This window comes from Leucopleurus acutus (genome assembly GCF_964270905.1).
Source record: "Leucopleurus acutus genome assembly, chromosome: 11".
Classification (NCBI taxonomy): domain Eukaryota; kingdom Metazoa; phylum Chordata; class Mammalia; order Artiodactyla; family Delphinidae; genus Leucopleurus; species Leucopleurus acutus.
This window is the reverse complement of record NC_139152.1, coordinates 98469526-98489275: the sequence shown is the minus strand read 5'-3', so window position 1 is coordinate 98489275 and position 19750 is coordinate 98469526. Positions and strand designations below refer to the sequence as shown.

Sequence of the window (19750 nt, the reverse complement as noted above, 5' to 3'; positions counted from 1 at the left end):
ATGGCGGAGAGCGAGGCCGAGACCCCCAGCACGCCGGGCGAGTTCGAGAGCAAGTACTTCGAGTTCCATGGCGTGCGGCTACCGCCCTTCTGCCGCGGGAAGATGGAGGAGATCGCCAACTTCCCGGTGCGGCCCAGCGACGTGTGGATCGTCACCTACCCCAAGTCCGGTGAGCCCCGGGCAGACCCCGCCCGGCTCTGCGGCGCGCCCGCGTAGACGATGCGCCAGCGCCGGGGGCTTCCCGTCGGGGGCGGAGGGCGAGGGCGCGGTGCCCAGAACCCGACCGGGCGGGGTGGGGGGTGGTCGGCCAGCGTTTGGGGAAACCAGTCTTTGGAGGTGGGCCCCGGTGCCCATGGCCAGCTAGCGTCCCGTGGGGATGGAGCCGGTTTGGCAGGAGCTGCCAGGAGGATAGGCCCAGGCCCACCACCCTTCCCCGCTTCCTCTCCCGTTGTCCAGCTGGCTGTGTGACCTTGGACAGTCACTTAACCTCTCTGTTCCTGGGCCCGGTTCAGCCTTTGATGAGTGCAGAGTCCTGGTGGTGATCTGGGGAAGGGGATTAAAGGGGCAGCAGGACTGTGTGCGTCCCTCATTTCCTGCGTGGGCACCGGATGGGGGATGGGACTGGCCGTGCCCGGAATGCGTGCCTGCTGTGTTCCCTTGTTTCAGGGCCGCCTCCATCACCCTGGTGTCGGGCAGAACCCAGGGCATTCACATTTCCCAGCATTAACTGATGTCATTTTCATGACAGCCGTGTAAGGTAGAGGTGATCATCCCCACTTTACAGTCTAGGAACTGAGGCTCAGAGAGGGGAAGTTGCTTGCCCAAGGTCACACAGCTGATGAGTGGCAGAGCAGAGATTTAAAGCCAGGCTGGTCTGTGCCCGGGACCTGATATAAGACATTATCGTGTACTGCCTTCTGTGGTTCGTAGGGAAAAGCAGCAGCTTTCCTGTTTGATCGTTCCTGTGGGTTTCGATTGCTGCCGCTGAATTGGAGAGGCAGGGAGACGCCTGAATCCAGACAGTGCAGTGCGTCTGACGCCTGGTGTGGAGGGGGGCAGCCTGGAGGTCGTGTTGGAGGAGCAGGGTGGTAGGTTGCGGGAAGAGCTGTACACTTGGCTGTCCCAGCTGTGCAGGGTCCCAGACACCCGAGGAGTACGCCCGGTCCTCCGAGGAAGGTTGGAGAAGGGGCTGTCAGTGGAGGGTGGGGAAAAGTCTGGAGGTGCTGCTGAGCCATCCTTGGGAAGAAGGAAAGGAAGGAGGTATGGGGATTCAGAATTGGTCAGATTTTAGAGCCACAGATACCATTCCTACATGTAAGACCACCCCCCCCCCCCACCCAGCTGGGTGTGGTGGGGCTGTACTTTGAACCCTCACGTTAAGTGGGATCAATAAAGACTAAAAATTGTCTCATGTTAGTTTAGGGCAGGGTTTGCCTCCATATGAATTGTGAGAAACTTGGTTTGGGGTGTTCTTGAGGATTTCGGAATTGCAGATGAGCGGTTGTGGTTCTGTGTCCTCCCTCCATTTCATGGCAAGGAGATGGAGGGTGAGAAGTTAAGTAGCTGGCAGGCTGGGGGAGGACCAGGCTTAGAGCTTAGTTGAAAAGCATGTACTTGGGGCTTCTAGGGGATCCTTTAGAGGGGCCCTGCACTGGGGGCCTGCTGGGGTTCTTTCTGGGCACCTCGATGGGGAATGAGGTGTAGGTTTAAGGAAGTTTTCTAGGTAACCAAAACTCACATCTCGTTTGTAACTTGCATCTTTCAGAGACAAACAAAAACATATCCTAGAGTTTTTCACAAGGAGAGTAAACATGTGGCTCTTTCTTTTGGTGACGGAGAATCCAGCGGTGGCCAGAGATCCTTGTGTGGGGTCCCTTTGCACAGAGCCCCAGGGAGCCTCCTTTTTAAAACTTAAAAAATGTTTTCCACAGACCTTATAGCCTTTCCAGGCCCTCGTTGTTTGTCCGTCTGCCCCCTGCCTGCTCCTTTTACCTTTTACCTTCTACCTAAGGGCTGGGCAACCTGAAGACTCCCTTGTTAGAACTATGTAAGCCAGGAGCAAATGACAGTAGTAACTGCACAGCTGACTACCTGCCGTGCTTTGTCGCTCTGTGTGTGTTCGTCATCACAGCAAACTCGCTTCAGAGCTCTGTGATCAGAGGTGGTCTCCCCTTTCACAGGTCGGGCACGGAGCCTCTGGGAGGTGAAGTGACGTGCTCAAGCTCACGTGCCCGGTATGAGGCTTGTTTGAGCTGACCACGAGCCCGGGAGTAAAGGAGAAGCAGAGTCCTGGGTTTTGTGTAGGCCAGTATCTTCTGTTCCTTCTTTGCTTTCTTCCTGGTTCTCGACCTTGGCCCAGTCCATCCTTCTCATCCAGTTTGTGGGATGGTGACAGGATAGGTGAGAAGTTTTCTCAGGAAGGATGACCTGCACTAGCTGAAACCAGTGCTTCTGAAGAGCCCCCGTTCCCCCAACCCACACTGCCTGTAAAGTTCATTACACGAAATGATCACGAAGGGGACTGAAGAATTGGTCCCAAAGATCTGCCCGAAAGGTTTTCTCTCAACCAGAGGACGAGGGCCCTGGAAATCATCTCCAGCGGCAGCCGATGCAGCAGGAGGGGCGGTCTGGGGGGGCAGGATCTGGGTTCTCCCAAGTTGTTGCCCTTGGGTGATTCTGAGCCCCTGTTTCCCCTGCTGTGAAATCCACATCATAAATTGCATAGTTGCAGAGGCGACTCTGGCTCTGGGATCCTTGGAGGGACTGTTACTTTGAACACAGGCCATTCACACTTTGCGATGGGACCTGGGATGCCCTAGGAACAATGAAGCGGCTCCTTGGCGAGTCCCGTGTGCCAGGTGCTCTGCCATGTTAATCCAGAGGCTCAGAGAAGGCAGGAACTTGCTCAGAGTCACACAGCTGCTGAAGGATAGTCAGTCTGGTCAGGTCCCCTGGTCCGCAGCCAGCCTTGCCCCTTCCCCTCCGGAGGAGGACAGCCAGACTCGGGCCTCAAGGCGGAGGGAGGCTCCCACCTTCTCTTGTGCGCTTTGGGATGGAAGTCGCAGGGCACTTTGGGATTTTAGGGTTTTTGTCACTGGTCTGAGTCACGTGAACTTCAGGTGGCCCAGTTCACGCTTCCTTTCCCTTCCCGTCCCTTCCCTCCCCCACTTCTCCGCCCCACCAGGAGTGGATTTGTAGGAGGCACTGGTGCTTAGAGATTAAGAGCCTGGCTTTGGAGCTGGAAGGCCTGGGTTTGAACACAGCTGTGCTACTTACCTGCTGGATGGCCCCGGACAGATGACATCACCCCTCTGAGCTGGGCTTTCCTCGGGGATAGGAGAGACCACCTCAGCGCCTTGCCGGGTGGCTGTGAGGATGAGTGAGATGACGGGCGAGAGCTTCTTCCCGTCCCGGATGCACCGTAAGCACAGGAAAGGCTCGTGTATTGATGCCAGCTTTCACTCCCTGAGCGCCCGCGGTGCCCAGACGCTTTCCTAGGTGCCGGGGGTGCAGAGCAGAGTCCCATCTGGTGCCTGCCCTCAGTGAGCGCTCAGTCCGCTGGGGTCAGGCAGCTGTAGGGTGGTCGGTGCTGGGACTGGGGTGAGTAGTCAGGACTAGCAGAGGCCCCTCCTTGCCTGGCAGGGGACCACGGGGCCCCTTGGGTTTCCAGTGCCCAAGTCTAGGAGGTCTTAGTGAACTTGCAGGTGGCCCCAGGGTCCCTTGTCCACCCTGCCCCCTCTGGTGGGGAACTGGGGTTCACAGGGCAGGGGACGTCTGGTGGTAAAGGTAGTAATAAGTGGATCCTGCTTTTTTCCCACAGCACTCCACTACTTCTAGAACTTTTTTCTGTTTCTGACGTTTGAGCTCGGGTGACAGGTTAGGACTGTGCTGTCTGATACAGGAGCCTCTAGACACAGGTGGGTATTGAAGTTTAATGAATTGAAATGAAATAAAATTAGAGATTCAGTTCCCCGGTGGCAGTCGCCACATTTCACGAGCTCAGGAGCCGCATGGCTAGTGGCTCTCGTGTTGCACAGCACGGATGTCAGCTATGTCCATCCTCACGCTGGTTCACACCGCGACGCCAGCAGCGGGAGCCCCTTGTGCCTTCTGAGGGGGACCCTTCTCATTGTCGCTTGTTGGTCGTCATCCGTTCTTATAGCCTCTTTGGTCCCAGGATGTTGAGTGTGAACCCAGTTGTGTCTGGGAGACGTCTTGTGTCTGCCCCCGGGGTCCCCAAGGTCGTGGAGACTGGCTCTGGAACATGCTCCGTGGCTCGGCCAGAGCGCCCACCTCCTGACTTCCCTTTCCTTTTGGTTCCCACCTGTCTTGAAGTGCATCCTCGTTCTCCTGCCACTGATGAGGAGGGAAGCAGCGCATCACTGCTGGGGAGGGGGGAGCATCTGGCACCAGCTCTAGCCCTGTCACTGTGCGACTGCAGTTTGCTCATGAAATATGAGAGGGTTGGGCCTGATGGGTTCATGTAAGTCTTAAATGTTAAGACACCCTGGGGCGGGGAGGCCCACAGGCCCCAGGCTGGAAGAGCTCTTCGTTTTCTTTGACTGTGTGTGTCACCATGCCCAGGAGAGGGGGGCTCGGGAAGTGTCATGAATGAGGTGATGCTGTCCTCAAGGAGCCTGCAGTGATACTGGGAAGCCAGGCCCCTGATGCCGAAAGCTGTCTGACAGGCCAGGGTGGTCATTCCCAGGGTCAGGTCAGGGGCCCAGGCAGGAGGAGGATCACTGGGGGCCTGCATGGAGGAGGTGGGCAGGGAGCCGGCCATGAGGGCAGGTGGGATTACCAATCGCAGCTACTCCCTCTCCCTTGTTTGAGCCTCAGAACAGTCCTGTGTTCTTGCGACTGTTTCCTTTTTTGGATAGAAACAGGCCCAGTGAGGGGCAAGGGCGGTATCGGCATGTGAGCGTACAGTTTTCACTTGGAGACGGTGGAGAGGAAGCAGCCATGGGAAGAGCTGGCAGAGGGACAGTGGGGATGGGAACCGGCGCCCACCCAGCATGCATTCTGTGCCAGACGCTCTCCAGGTTTTCACATGCAGTTACCGCACTGCACTTTCCCACAGTCTGGGGAGGAGCCTGGTCTCAAATGCGGATCAGGAAGCAGCCTGCGAGGTTTCAGGGAGGGACTTGCCACCCACCCTGAGCTCACGTTTGTGCCAAGATCAGGGTGACCGTCCCTCCCTTCCAGCGACACAGGGTGATGAGTGCTCCCCAACCCAGCGCTCAGTTCCCCGCCCCCCGGGAGAGCGTGCAGACGCCTGAAGGGGTACCAGGAGGTTTGAGCAGGACAACTGCCGACTTCCTCTCCCCTCTCCCCTCTCCCTCCCTCCTCCCTCTTCCTTCCCTTTGCTCTTACTCAGCACGTTTGCACATAATGAAGAGGGCTTGCAATTGGGGAAGGAGGGGGCAAGTCCAAGCGCCTGGGTTGGCCAGGGGAACATTCTTCTCATCGCTGTATGGGGATTCTGGAGGAAGGAGCAGGGCCTCCGGGAGGAGCATCTTTCTGATACCAGTGGAACAGGAAGAGACCCCCGGCCCCACTCTGAGCTCCAGGGTCTCATCCGGGCTTCTCATTTCTCATTCCCTCTAGACAGTGACGGCTTCTCCGCACTCCCCCACCCTCCGCCCCCACATGCACTTTGTTACTTGCTTCTGTGGCTCCTGCACCCAGTAGAAGCTCTCAGGTCCGTCTACGCCCTCAGCCCTCGAGACAGTCATGGGACCCTTCCTGTCTGACCTGGACTATTGCATGGCCTCCCCCCTTGGTTCACCTTTCACTCTGCAGCGGAGGTGACCTCTTAGAAACACAAACTGACCTCGGGCAGTCCCTCGTTACACCTCTTCACTGCCCCCCCCCCCCATTGCCTTCAGTCAACGGTAAACTCCACTCTGTAGCTCATCGTCCTGTGGTCTGATTTCACCTGTTCTGCCCCCTTTCTCACCAGCCACATAGGACTGTCTGAACACGCCTGCTTCCTTCTTCCCTCCAGTCTTTCTCCCTCTGTCTGGTGTGCTCTTCCACTCCCCTCTCTTCCTCTCCTTTTCCTTCCCTCTGATTACCTGATGAGGACTTCCCGTTTTCCAGCTCCTCTCATCTGTTCATTGTGGGACTGAACATCCTCCCGTGCCTCCCTCCTATCTTTCAGCACTTTAGAGCTGCCACTCCATTGTCTCCTGGCTTGCATCGCTTCTGTTGAAAAGTCAGCTGTAATTCTTTGTTCCTTTTGGAATGGCCCTTTTTATCCCCTGGTTGCCTTCAAGATTTTCTCTTTATCTTTGATTTTCAGCACTTGAATATTATGTGTCTAGGTATGTATTTTTTCAGGGAGGGGGATGCTTATTCTGCTTGGGGTTCTCTGAGCTTCTTGGATCTATGGTTTGATGCCTTTCCTACTTTTGGATGAATTCTCAGCCATTATCCCTATGAATATTTCTTCTGTCTTCTCTTCTTTTGGGATTCCAATTACATATGTGTTAGATTGTTTGATACTATCCTATAGCTCTTGTATATTCTATGTTTTCACCCTTCTTTTCTCCTTGTGTTTCAGCTTGGGTAATTTCTGTTGACCAATCTTCAGCTCAACACATTTTTGACCAGAGGTGTATTATGGCCACAGACATTAGTTTCTGCAAAAATCCCCCAGTCAGTAATGTGTTAACTGATTCTTCCACTGTGTCAGGTCTACTGACGAGCTCACTGAAAGCATTCTGTATTTCTGTTATTGTGTTTTTATTTTTCCTCTAGTATCTCATTGTTTTGGTAGCTTCCATCTCTCTGCTGAAATATTCATCTGTTTATGCATTTTGTCCATCTTCTCCATGAAATCCTTTAACATTTTAATCAGATTAATTTTAAAGTCTGATTCTGTTGATTGTTTTGTTTCTTGACTGGGATATATATATGTGTGTGTGTGTGTGTATGTGTGTGTGTGTATATATATATATATATATATATATATGTATGTAATTTTTTTTTTCCTTTTCTTAATGTGTAGTACTTTTTGATTGAATGCTGGACACAGCGTGCCCACATTAGAGATTGGAGTCAGTTGTATTTATGCTTGGAAATGGGCCTGGCTTTTCTTGCCATTAGTGTAGGTGGTGAGTCAGTCTGGTAGGAGGAGGGCTGTGTTTGGATTCTGTTGTCCCTCTGGGCACTTGAGTGACGACTGGTTTTAATTCCTATAGCATCACCTTGTGCTTCGCGTGGGAAGCTGAGTTTCCGGAGGGTCTTTCCTCAGTGTTTCTGCCCTACCCTCAGCTTTTGGTCTGAGTCTCAGAGGGGTTTCTCCCCACACCCTGTCCCCTACCTCAGGGGTGGACTGCTGTTTCTGGTTGCTCTGTTGCTGGCTGAGAGGGGAAGGTCCTCTGTCACCTGGTCCAGCTGCAGCCTCAGGCAGGCCCTGGGTTCCTGGGTCTTGGGAGGGCTTTCTCAGTGACGCCCTTAGTGGCAGCCAGCTCTGCCTTGATGGTGGGTCTTGTGCAGGAAAGAGTTTCCTGTTCCTCTTTCAGCATTTGGGGGTCTCAGAGCCCAGGGGCAAGTTCCTACCTCTCCCGCAGGGGCAGAGTTCTTTTCTTTCACCCAGTCTCCAGCATGTTGGGTCTTCACCAGCGCCCTGGGGGGTAACAGGTTTTGCTGCCCCTCCCCCAGTGGCTTAATGCATTCTTCCCATAGAGGAGAAGAGTCCCAGCAGGTTTCTTTCCTTTTCCTGCAGCCATGATGTTGAGGAACGCTGTCTCCACCCTGCCACCCCTTGTCTTTCTCACGAGCACCCAGTAGGTCTGCAGAAGAGCGTCTGCTTGGTGCAGCTCTCCCCTCGTGTCTCTTGCTCTGCAAGCCCGCCGTCAGCCTTTGCACCTTGGGGAAATTCCAGCTGCATTCTTCTTTCCTGCGTGCGTGGCGCCTGGCTTCTCCTCCCCCGGCCCGTCCTCCTGGGGTTCCAGCCTCTTGGCTGCCCCGCAGCTTCAGCTCTCTGACGGACTTGAGTCGGGTGGGGTCTGGCACCTTGTCTGGCCGTTGCCGGTTAGTGTCGGGCTGCGCTCCTCCCAGCTCTCTGCACCCTGGCTGGGGCGGCACTGCGTCCCGCTGTCCTGATGGTCAGGTGAGGCGGTGGGCATGTCTGCAGCTTCTGGGGGGTCGGACAGGGTCTGGACAGAGTGATGCTCTGCTGTTAGCAGGGGGTGGGGACCCAGCTGGGGCTTCTGGAGCACGTTAGGGCAAGTGCAGGGGCCGTCAGGAGGCAGAAGCCCCCCCAAAACATGCTTTGCAGACTTCCTGGGGTTTCCGGAAGCTAAACAAGTCATTTCCAGAGGGGCTGGGGAGCCAGAGAGGCTTGGGCTCTCATGAGGCTCAGCTCAGCCTGGGATGAGCCAGGGTCTCCTGGCCCCGCCCCCCCAGCGGCAGGCCGTGGGCGGGGTGATGGCACAGATGCTCGAGTCTGCATTGGTCCTCTCAAGCCTCAGGCAGACTGGGAGCTGAGAGCGCTGCCGTCTCTGTGCCGGGAACGGGGGCGGCGGGGGTGGTGTCCTGTCATCCTCAGAGCCTCACGGCCAGAGATGTCCCTTATCAGGTGAGGAACTGAGGCCCGAGGAGAAACGGGCCCGGGTCCTGGGGGCAGAGCCCCCGGGGGCTGGCTCCGGGGCCCCAGCACGTGGGTCCTGGCGTTTGATCCGTGGGCGGTCCTCCCCTGGGGTGTGGTGGGTAGACCTGCTGGGACGGGCTGAGTCTTCCTGGGGTCCAGGCCTCAGGAAGCGGCCGAGCCGGGATTTCAGATGTGGCCTCTTGAAGCTCGTGCCCACGTGGTCTTGCCTCCCCCATGGGAGGGGCGAGGCCCGGCACGAGGAGGGGGTGAGCCTGGGGCCTGGAGACCTGGAAGCGAGGCTCGGCGTGGAGGAGTGAGGTGGGAGGTGGTCTCAGGAGGTGCGGCAAAGAGGAAGCCAGGAGCGGTACCCTCGGGAGACGGGTGGGCACAGCACGGGGGTCTCCCTCAAGAGGTGGGGGCCGGGCCTCATCCGTCAGCTCCCGCTTCCCAGCAGTGGAGGGTGCTTGGGGCCCAGGGAGAGCGGGTGCAGGAGCTCCTCGTGTGGGGTCTGCCCACCGTGCTCCAGGGCGCCGAGGTGGGATGGTGGGCGCTGACAGGGTCCGCTGGAGGAGGTGTTGTAATGACCTAGGCCCGAATCCGATCTGGGGCAAGGCGCTCAGCCTTCCTGAGTCTCGGTGTGCTCCTTTTCAGATGGGGTGGTGTCTCGCTGGGCTGCCGGGAGGACCGGACGTGATGATGGGCGTGGAAAGCCTGATACGCTGCTAGCCCTTAATTTCATTTCTTCTCTTTCGTTCTGGCTCCACCCGGAGCATTTTCTGCCTGTGGCTGTGTAAGAGACCGCCCAGACTCAGCGCCTAAAGACAGGGGTTATTACTGTAGCCCAGGGTCCGCCGTCCTGATCCCAGCCCGTGCATGTGCGGGCTGCCTGGGGGCCCTGCAGCAGGCTGGTCGCGGCTGGGGCGGTTCTCATCAGGTGTCCCTGGACCAGGAGGCTAGGCTGGGAGTGTCCTTCCCTTGGCAATGCTAGAAGCACAGAAGAGCAAGTGGGAGCGTGCAAAGCTCTGTGCCTTCGCCTCCCTGGCTACAGCCAGTCCCTGCCGTGCCCGCGATCATGGGGACCCTCTTCTGGGAGGGGCTGTGAAGTCTCAGGGCAGACAGTGTGGGTGGGGCAGGGTGGAGAACTGGGGCTCCTACCACTGTACCCCCAGCCCCTCCCTGACGCGCTGCATCTCGCTGGTCCGTGCTTCTGTCCTTTGGGTCCCAGGTCGAAGGCTGCTGTTTAAGAAGAGCCTTCCCACTTTCCCAGACCCTCCTGGAGGTGGGGCCTCTCCCTCCTGGGGGAGCCGCCCGCTCTGCCTGAGGGGTCGGCAGCCTCTCGGTAGGGGGCTGTGTGCGGGGTCCTGAGTGTGTGTCCGCATCTCTGAACCCAGGAACCCGAGAGCTCAAGGCCCGGGAGAATTTCACCCTAAGGAAACTGAAGGCTGGAGCCTGGTGGCTTCGTCAGGCCCCCCCAGTCGCTGCAGAGCGCGGCTGGGAATGTGGGCCCCAGATGCCAGGCGTCAGCAGCAGGGACTGTGGCAGCCAGGGCTGTCTGGGGATGGGCAGCCTCGCCACCTGGCTGTCGGTCCAGCTGTGTCACAGCATCTGGCATCGCCCCACAGGAGGGACAGTCACACCCAGTAGACAAGTCTGTTTCCCCCGTGTCCAGCATGGCACAGAGCACAGGCCAGGCTCACTTTCCAGGGTCCAGCCCCGCCTCCCTGTGTCTCACCCTTGCTCCATCCGCAGCTGGGAAGTGGTGGGGTCTGAGGTTAGCGCTTCAGCCTGGAGATGAGAACGTGTGGCTTGTGGCCTTGGTTTTGCTGCCCACTTGCTGTGTGAGCCGTGTGTGGGGTGTGTGGTGTGTGTATGGTATATGGGTGTGGTGTCTGTGTGTGTGTGTGCTGCGTGCGTGTGGTGTCTGTGTATATGTGTGTGGGGGGCACATGGGCGTGGTGTGTGTGTGTGCGTGCGTGCATGTGGTGTGGTGTGGTGTGTCGAAGCACTCTGGTTCTGGAGTCAGACTGTTCTGGGTCCTGGGTTCACAGCCCACTCGCGTCTGTGGCCCCAGGCAGTTCGCTTCCAAGTCTGCTTTGCCGTGTGTGAGACGTGGCGGCAGAGGCCGCTGAGCGGCCTGTGTGGCTCAGATGGGGAGGGGCCGTGTGAGCTCCTGGCACAGCGCCTGGCACGCTGAGCACCGTCCTCAGCTGTCCCTGGGGGCCTGCAGGGCGCCTCGTGTGAGCCAGCCTGGGCCTCTTGTCCCGGTTCCCGTCCACTGCAGCCTGAGACGGGAGCTGTGCCCGTCCTTGTTGGGCTCCGTGTCCCCTGAGTGTCAGGATTGTCTCAGGAGCTGAGACAGCCCCTGTGAATGTTCCCAGGACGGGGAGGTGCTCAAGGAGAGCAGCTCCCTTTGCTCCTTCCTTTCCAAGGGGCGTGTCCTGGAGGCCTTCTCAGTGTCTGCTGGGTTAGCACGTCCCACCCCTGGTGAGGGGCCTGCAGGACCCCAGGCCCGGCTGGTTTGGCAGCTCCGTGGGCTGCAGCTTCAGGTGCGCAGCTGTTGCTGTTTCTGAGGGAGCTGGACTGACCCCGGCTGTGACACCTTGACGTCCGGTGCCTGCAGAGCGCCCGTGGGGCAGACTTGAGCACGCCTGCTCATCGCCGCTTCCTCTTCAAACCTCATTACGTGACGCTCGAGGAGTAGGAAGCTCTGAGGCCCTCCTCCCAGGGAGAGGGAGAGGTGGTGACTGTTTGGAAGCTCAGATATAGTGGCTCAGTTAGTTAGCTGACTTAGCAGGTAGAGAACCTAATGCCAGCAGAGGGCAGCGCAGCCAGCACGTGAACCCCTTCGCTGCAGGGCCCCAGGAATCATGCCCCTCAGGGTGGCCGCCGTGATACGCGGAGGCTGAGAGCAGGCAGCTGTTACAAAGACGGGTTTTTCTGGGGGAAGTTGATCCAGAGAAGCTGTGGGCTTGGGGATGCCATGCAGAGCTACAGGCTGGGGTACAGTGCTGAATTGGAAATGGGGGTCAAATGAAAGCTACATGCTTGAAAGGGAGGTTCCCAGCGCCCTCCCCTCCTTGGCTTCTGGGATGCCTGTGGTCCCCCAGGACAGAGAGTGGAGGCATCTTCTCTGGAGAAACTGACCCCAAAGAAAAGACTTACAAATACTTGCGTGTGGGCATCTCCCATCTCAGCTGTGAGGGCACCCAGGCTGGGCTGTGTTTACAGACACATGAAGCCCTGCAGTCAACAAGCCTTGTCCTGGACAAGCCTGGATGCAGATGGCTGCGTCCAGTGGCTCGTTCTTAACCTGTGGATGGACTCAAGGTCTTCAGATCTTAATGTCTCCAACGTGAAGGACAGAGACCTGCAAAAACCGAACAAAACAAAAAACAGCAAAAGGAGCTTGGCGGAATCAAAGACAATGTACAGAGCAGAAGAAAACCCGAAAAACAAAACACCACCTGCACTCCTTTGTTTTTTTTTATTTTAAATTCTGCTTCTAGTTGCAAATCCCTAGTATGTAGGACTATGATTGATTTTTTTAAATAATTAATTAATTAATTAATTTGGTGCGTTGGGTCTTCGTTGATGCGTGCGGGCTTTCTCTAGTTGCGGCGAGCGAGGGCTCCTCTTCATTGTGGTGCGCGGGCTTCTCATTGCGGTGGCTTCTCTTGTTGTGGAGCACGGGCTCTAGGCGTGTGAGTTTCAGTAGTTGTGGCACACGGGCTCAGTAGTTGTGGCTTGTGGGCTCTAGAGCACAGGCTCAGTAGTTGTGGCTCACGGGCTTAGTTGCTCCATGGCATGTGGGATCTTTCCAGACCAGGGGTCGAACCCGTGTCCCCTGCATTGGCAGGTGGATTCTTAACCACTGCGCCGCCAGGGAAGTCCTACCACCTGCACTCCTAACTCTGTAATGTCGTCAGAGAGTGAAGACAGGTATTGTAGTTGAAATTTTAAGAACTCAGTTGTGAGGTTTGGGTGGTCAAGCAGAGGAAATATCCCAGGAAGTAGAGCAAAAATTTTTACAAATTGATGACAAGTGGGAGCAAAAAGAGAAGAAAAAGTGGAAGATCTGAGTTGCAGAAGGAGAGAACAGGGAGAATGGGAGAGAGAAAGTGCCTGACACCAGGATTTCCGGAACTCCAGGAGGGAGTTAAAGACTCCCCTTGTGTCTGAATGTGCCCCCAGGCACCGTGATTGAGTAAGAGACCCTGCTGAAGCACTTAGCTGTGAAATTTCAAACCTGAGATACAGAGAAGATTGCAAAGCTTCCCGAAGAACGGCCACGTTCAAAGGACTAGGAACGGAGGACCTCAGAGTTCTCGACGCAGCATTGGCAGCTGGACGACGGGAACAGTACGTTCAGGGTTCTGAAGGGACGTGGTCCCCAGCCTGGAATTCCATACCCAGCCCAACTGCCGGTCCCGAGCGAGGTAGAAACAGGCGCTTGTAGTCACATACCGTCCCACACAGTTGTCACAGTCAGGAGGCAGCTCGGGGTGGACTCTGCCACCGTGTGCACGGACACCAGCGAGGGGCACACGGGTCAAGGACGCAGTCCATCCAGCCCGAGGGAGATTGCAGGAAGACAGTCGTGGGGCGCTGAGGGGCAGGGGCACCACCCCAAGAGGTAAGTGGGATTAGAGCACACCTCCTGCATTTGGCCGTACGGAGAGGGTTTGCCACAGAGCTGGAGAAGGAATTATTAATAGGTCCATAGAACACCAAGCAAGCAAGCAAAGGAAACACAAAATCTTGTGCAAAGAGGCAGTGTAGTCACTACATGGTGTACTTTGACTTAGGCTGAAAATTGTCCCGGGACCGTGTCGGGGAGGGAAGCCTGCAGGAGGGAACGTGGCTGGGTCGTCGTCTTGCTCAGTCAGAAATCAGTAGCCCATGAAAACACACAGATCGTGAAACAATGATGTAAGCCCGTCAGAAACCTGAGGGTAAGAGAAGAATCAGCAAGGGTTTGCTCTGGACGTGGGAGTGGGGTGGGGAGGGGACCTGGATTTTCTGTCCTGAGTCTTTTGACTTTTAAACTAGGTACATGTGTGACTTTGGTAAATAATAAAAGTGAAAATAAAAGAATTCCAGGACTTTCCTGGTGACCAGTGGTTAAGAGTCCGCCTCCCAATGCACGGGACACGGGTTCAAGCCCTGGTCCGGGAAGATCCCACATGCTGTGGAGAAACTAAGCCTGTGCACCACAACTACCGAGCCCGCGCGCCTAGAGCCTGTGCTCCGCAACAAGAGAAGCCACCGCAATGAGAAACCCGCGCACCGCGACGAAGACCCAACACAGCTGAAAATAAATAATAAAAAAAAGAATTTCAAAGGGTTCCAGCCCCGGGATCCTGGTGGTCGGGGGCTCAGTTCTGATTGGTTCTGACCCTAGAGTGCTGGCGCCCCCGTCCCCAGAGTTCTGGTGGGAATTTTGATGGGCTCCACCCCAGCCTTGTGGCAGGTCGGACTGGACTCTGGATCCCGGGGGAGTTCCGCCCGGAACCCCAGTGGTTTCCTACGGGTCTTGGCCTCAGAGGGCTGGTGTCAGAGTCACTGCCGACGCTGAGGTGCCACCCGGGAGTGATTTCACTGCTGTCAGCAGAAGCAGGTCCGTGAAGGATTGCATCACGTCTGTTGAGTTGAAAGCGAGCTGTTGGAAAGCGTGGGGCTTGTGTTACTCCCTGCCAGGCGGTCCCACCCACCCGGCAGCCCTGTGTGTTCCCGGGTTGAAAGCCTGGCTATGCCCCGCCTCACCTCGGACTTGCTGGGCGGCGGGCTGGCCTCCGGGGCGCCTCTCCCCGGGGGCTTCGGACGCAGGGGGATGGTGGGGTGGGGGCTGAGGCCCCGCTTCGCCCGCACCTGCGGGAGGGGAGGCCCCCCAGCGTCCTGCTGCAGCAACGCGACGGCCTCGCACGGGACCCTCCACCCGTCCCCCCTCCCCTGGGGGTGCTGGGGAGGCCGCGTAGGGAGGTGGGGATGTGGGCTTCCCTTCCGGGGTAGCGCTCCCCTTTCCGGCTCTGTGACCTTGCACTGGAACCTGATCTCTGAGCTTCCTTGTTCATGCGGGGGTGCTGGTAAACCCTCCCTCTGCCGTGTGCAGCCTCACAGGTAGGGCGCCTCCTGTGGGCTCTGACGAGGCTGGTCTTCCGATGCACATATTTAATGGAGGCGTGGATGGAGCTTGTGGAACTGGCATGTCAATATTGATGTAAGACATACTAACGAGGTGTGTCTGGGTCATTACCTGCAGGGGCTGCAGGGGCGGGCGTCCTGAAGACCTCCCTGGGAGAGGCCTATTTTGGTGGAAACTCTTCGCACAGTCGTATTTCTTTTTTTTTTTTTTTTTTTAGGATAGCATCTATGAATTTATTTATTTTTTTCATTTATTATTATTGGCTGAGTTGGGTCTTCATTGCTGCGTGCGGGCTTTCTCTAGTTGCGGCGAGCAGGGGCCACTCCTCGTTGTGGTGCGCGGGCTTCTCACTGCGGTGGCCTCTCCCGTTGCCGAGCACGGGCTCTAGGCGCGAGGGCTTCAGGAGTTGTGGCTCATGGGCTCTAGAGTGCAGGCTCAGTAGTTGTGGCGCACGGGCTTAGTTGCTCCGCAGCACGTGGGATCTTCCCGGACCAGGGCCCGAACCTGTGTCCCCTGCATTGGCAGGCGGATTCTTAACCACTGCACCACCAGGGAAGCCCCGCACAGTCGTATTTCTAAGCGCATGGACCCGCCCAGTGCAGCTGCCCTGAGCTTCAGGGTGGACGGGCTTCACCAGCAGGAGCGGGCAGGCTCTGTAGCCTTGGGTACAGTTAGGCCGCAGGAGCCTCATCTGTAAATGGGGGTGGTGGTCCCCACCTCTTAGGTTGGTGTGAGGGTCCTGTGGTTGATGGACAGAAGTTCTTTCTGATTGAAGAGCCGCCACAACACTTTCTTCCTTCAGGGCCTTTGCTGCAAAGCTGTCTCCTCGAGGAGTCTTCCTTGATCGACATATCTCGTTGAACAAACCCAGGGTTTGTTCGTGCATTCAGAAAAGGTGAACTGAGCCTGGCCATGTGCTGGCTGTCCCGGCAAAGAGCCAGACAAAACCGCTCGTGCCCTGTGGACGGTGGCGGGGTGGGAGCGCGCAGAGGACCGTGCTCGTGCCCTGTGGAGGGCGGCGGGGTGGGAGCGCGCGGAGGACCGTGCTCGTGCCCTGTGGACGGTGGCGGGGTGGGAGCGCGCGGAGGACCGTGCTCGTGCCCTGTGGACGGTGGCGGGGTGGGAGCGCGCGGAGGACCGTGCTCGTGCCCTGTGGAGGGCGGCGGGGTGGGAGCGCGCGGAGGACCGTGCTCGTGCCCTGTGGAGGGCGGCAGGGTGGGAGCGCGCGGAGGACCGTGCAGGCCGTTCCCGGACTGTCGCTGCAGTGGGGACCGGGGCAGGGCGAAGGGTGCTCGTCATGTGGCTGGTCATGGGAGCGCTCACACCTGAAGGACCTGAGGGAGTGAGGAAAGGGCTCCGGGCACGGGACCAGCCAGGAGGCCGGTAGGAGCTCGGGAAAGGGAGAGAGGCGGGTAGGGAGGGGCCGGGCATGGGGCGTGGAGTGTGGCCGGCAGGCCTGCAGGCCAGGTTGAAGACCTTGCTCTACTCCTCGGAGGGTCCTCGGAGCTGCGGGGTCCTGAGAGGGGCGGGGAGCCCTCGGAAGTCCCTGTTGGGATGGTCGGGTGGTCCTGGCCGCTATCGTTGGACTGAAAGGAGGGTGAGCAGGGCAGAGGGCTGCGGGGCCTCCAGCAGCGCCCCGGATGGAAGGGTCGGCTCCGCGCTCACCTTGATGGTAGGTGGGCGAGGCGGGCTTTGGGGGGGCAGGAGGCAGGGGCACCTGGTCCGGCGGGGAGCTGGGCGGCAGGTTCCATGTGGGTCGGTGCGTGCGGGGGTCAGCGTGGAGCTGGCCTTCGGGGTGGGGCTGCTCGAGGCCCCGGGGGAGTGTGTGCAGCTGGGAGACGAGGGGGCAGCGCTTTAAGGGGCGGGGGGAGATGAGGAATCAGCAGCAGAGACCGATTCCCCCGAAGCGAAGGGACCAGGGTGGCTGGGGAGGAGGACCTGGCCAGCGTGTCTCTTCTGGGGGGTCAGATGGGGTGATGACCGGGCAGGCCCTGGCTGGCCGCGGTCCCGGAGTGGAGCTGAAAGCCTGGACGGAGTGGGGCCGCGCAAGGGCTGGGGGAGCACAGAGAGCTGCCTTTCTCCCCAGGCTCCCTTCCTGCCACCCCGGGGTGCTGCTGGGGCTCTGCCCTTGTGGGGTCGGCCCACTGCGTGTCCCGACCCAGGCCCCTGCTTTTCCTTCCTGCACAGATGCTGAGATGTTGGGTTTGCCTGCCGTGTCCTGTGTGCTGGGTCCCGGGGGTGTTGGCAGGGAGACGGCGCTGTCGCCTCTGGAGTGAGGCCTTGCGGCCAGTGTGGTAATTGGGAGCGTCGTAAGCAATTTGCGCCGGGTGAGGATGAGTAATGGGGGACGTGGGGGTCCGGGAAGGCCAGCTTGCTGGAGGAGACGACTTGAAGCTGCTGTGCACGGGCTGCAGGGTGAGGGCCAGCAGGGAGCCTCCGGGGGAGGGGAACCCGCACCCCAGGGGGCTGGTGCAGAGTACAGGTGAAGGGACCACCGGACTCCAGTGTATGGACACTGGGAAGCTGCAGAAGGGTCTAGGCTGGGAGCCATCCACCCTGAATCTGAAATTCGCTGTTCATAAGGCACAGAAGGGCTGTCCTCGAGTCTGGATGGGGGACCTGTCCAAGCTGCGTTGCTGGGACAGCCTGTGGGGTGGTCTGAGAGGAAGGAGTTGGCGGGCAGGGCTGCAGCTGCGGCCCCACGAGCGGGGGAGGCGCCCTCGACACACACGAGCGCACCTGTTCCCTGGAGGGCCTCTCTCCGTCTTTGAGGGTCTGGGGTGTCCCTGGGCTGAGTTGTCCCATCTCCATGCCCCTCCGTCTTTCTCGGGGAGCAGGTTCTGCTGACCACAGCGCTGGGCAGACAGGTGGTGTTTCCTTTGAATTGAATTATACCTTGTGTGTACATACTTCCATGTAACTGCCACCAGACCAAGGCAAAGAGCCATCCCGGCACCCCAGAAACTCCTTCATGTCCTCTGTGAGTCGATAAGCTTCCCCCGGAGAAGCGCTGTCCTCACCTCTGTCACTGCAGCTTACGTCCCCATTCTGGAACCCACAGGAAAGGGGACGTGCAGAACCACACAGCAGACGCCCTTTGCTGTCTGGCTTCCACTGCTGCCTAGTGTCCCGTTGTCTGAGTATCCTGGCTTATTCATTCATTCTGCTGCTGACCGATGTTTCCAAGGTTTGCTCTTCTGAGTAACACTGCAGGGTCGTTCCGGTACGCGTCTGTCGGTGTTGTCTTGTACATTTCTTCGGTCACAGGGCATAGCTGTGTTTCACTTTAGCAGATACCAGTAGACATAGTTTTCATTGTAAATCATTAGTGGCTGGCGAGTCATTCCCCTGGACCTTCATCACTCCTGGGTAAACGAAAATTCAGCTTCTGGAAACCCAGGACTGAGAATCGTCCGTTCATGACAGTTCTCGAGCCCTGGGGAGGCAGGTACTGTGTGTCCTGTTCACTCCTCACAACAGCCTTGAGAAATCTCCTGCCTGCGTTTAGTGCCAAGAAAACAGGAGCTCAGAAAACCTGGCTCACCCGCGGTCACCCCGAGAGGTGGCATTCGGGCCAAGGTCTCACGCCTAGGCCGGTGTTCTTCCACTAGACTCGAGGCACTCCTGGGACGCTGCACGCCCCCCAGCTCTGCGGCCCTTCAGTCCTTTTTCTGGGTGGCAGGCGCTGACCCAAGAGTGGGGCTGGCCCTTGGGCTTCCTCTGGGCGCCCCTCACTGGGCTTCTCTCCCTCCAGGCACCAGCCTGCTGCAGGAGGTGGTCTATTTGGTGAGCCAGGGGGCCGACCCTGATGAGATCGGCTTGATGAACATCGACGAGCAGCTCCCGGTCCTGGAGTACCCGCAGCCGGGCCTGGACATCATCAAGGTGGGCTCTGGGCGGGTGGCAGCAGCCCACACGGCCCACTTGGGGCCTTTCCACGGTTGCACCCTGAGTGACGGGTGCTCCTGAGGGGTTCCTGGGGGCCTCGTGGGCGGAGGGAGAGCAGTGAGCTCCCGGGACCCCCAGGTAGCTGGTGGGAGGGGGGAAGACTGATGGGCCTGAGCCGGTGGCAGTGACCCTGGAACTGAACCAGTGGGTGACGTGGGTGGCTTGGAGGGGGAGAGGAGGCAGATGCCAGGAGTAGGGGAGATGGGGGGGAGTGTAGGGGTGAGGGGCCTCCCACTGTGGCTCATCCCATCTGTTGAGGGGGCTGGGTGGGGTGTGTTTGCATCGAACATTTGGTGTCAAGAGTGAAAAAAACATATTCCCAAGTCCCATCCTTTCTACTCCTCAGACAGATCTGGAGTTTTTTCTCTCCATCCTCCCCTCTGCCACCTCTTCGTTCAGGCCTCATTTCCTGCGTGGCCCGCCTGTCCCTTCTCCCACTAGACGAGCAGCCTGAAATAAGCTCTGAGAATGCCCCCCACCGCCGGGTCGTTGTCCTGCATAAGCCGGTCTCTGCACCCCAGCCTCCCGCGTTGGCCCACCTGCGTCCAGCCCCTCCCGCCCCTGTGCCCGCCACGGTGCTGCAGCCCGTGTTGGCCCAGCGCTGAGCCTTCCAGTAGAGCTGCGTGGGCCCCTGCCGCGGGCTGCCCTGCTCTTGGCTTTGGGGTCCCGCCGAGGACTGAACTGACCGTGATGTCACAGCCCTCACAGAGCTGAGATCCCAGTGTGGGAGCCCCCAGGACAGGAAAACCGAGAGTCCTAGTGGTTGAAGGGTGACCACGCCAGACGGGAACAAAGTGGGACGGGACCGGGCCTCTCGGGGAGCGGGGGGCACGTCTGAGTCACGGCCTGGGAGCGGAGCGCTGGCCGAGGGAGGGACCGGTCCGGTCCAGGAGCCGTAGGAGTTCTGCGCTGAGGCTGACTGCGGGGCCCCCTCTCCGCGACCGCTCCGGGCTGCCATCGCGGCCCACGTCCTCTGAGCAGACCCCTGACGACACACTGTGACTCAGGCCACGGGGGCCGAGGACGGGGACCGCGTCGGCCCGTGTCTGCCCCCAGGGTCC

The 19750-nt window shown here is 58.6% G+C and overlaps 1 protein-coding gene across 2 annotated transcripts in view; it reads left to right on the top strand.

The window, feature by feature from the left end:
- The window catches only part of SULT4A1 (sulfotransferase family 4A member 1), a gene marked incomplete at both ends in the record, with an annotated part of 31203 nt that continues 11453 nt past the window's right edge, over positions 1-19750 (top strand). For both annotated transcript variants that reach the window (XM_082850705.1, XM_082850706.1), the window contains 2 exons: positions 1-169; positions 18496-18626. In XM_082850705.1, coding sequence (XP_082706831.1) covers positions 1-169; positions 18496-18626 — 300 coding nt within the window. The remainder of the gene's footprint in view (positions 170-18495; positions 18627-19750) is intronic.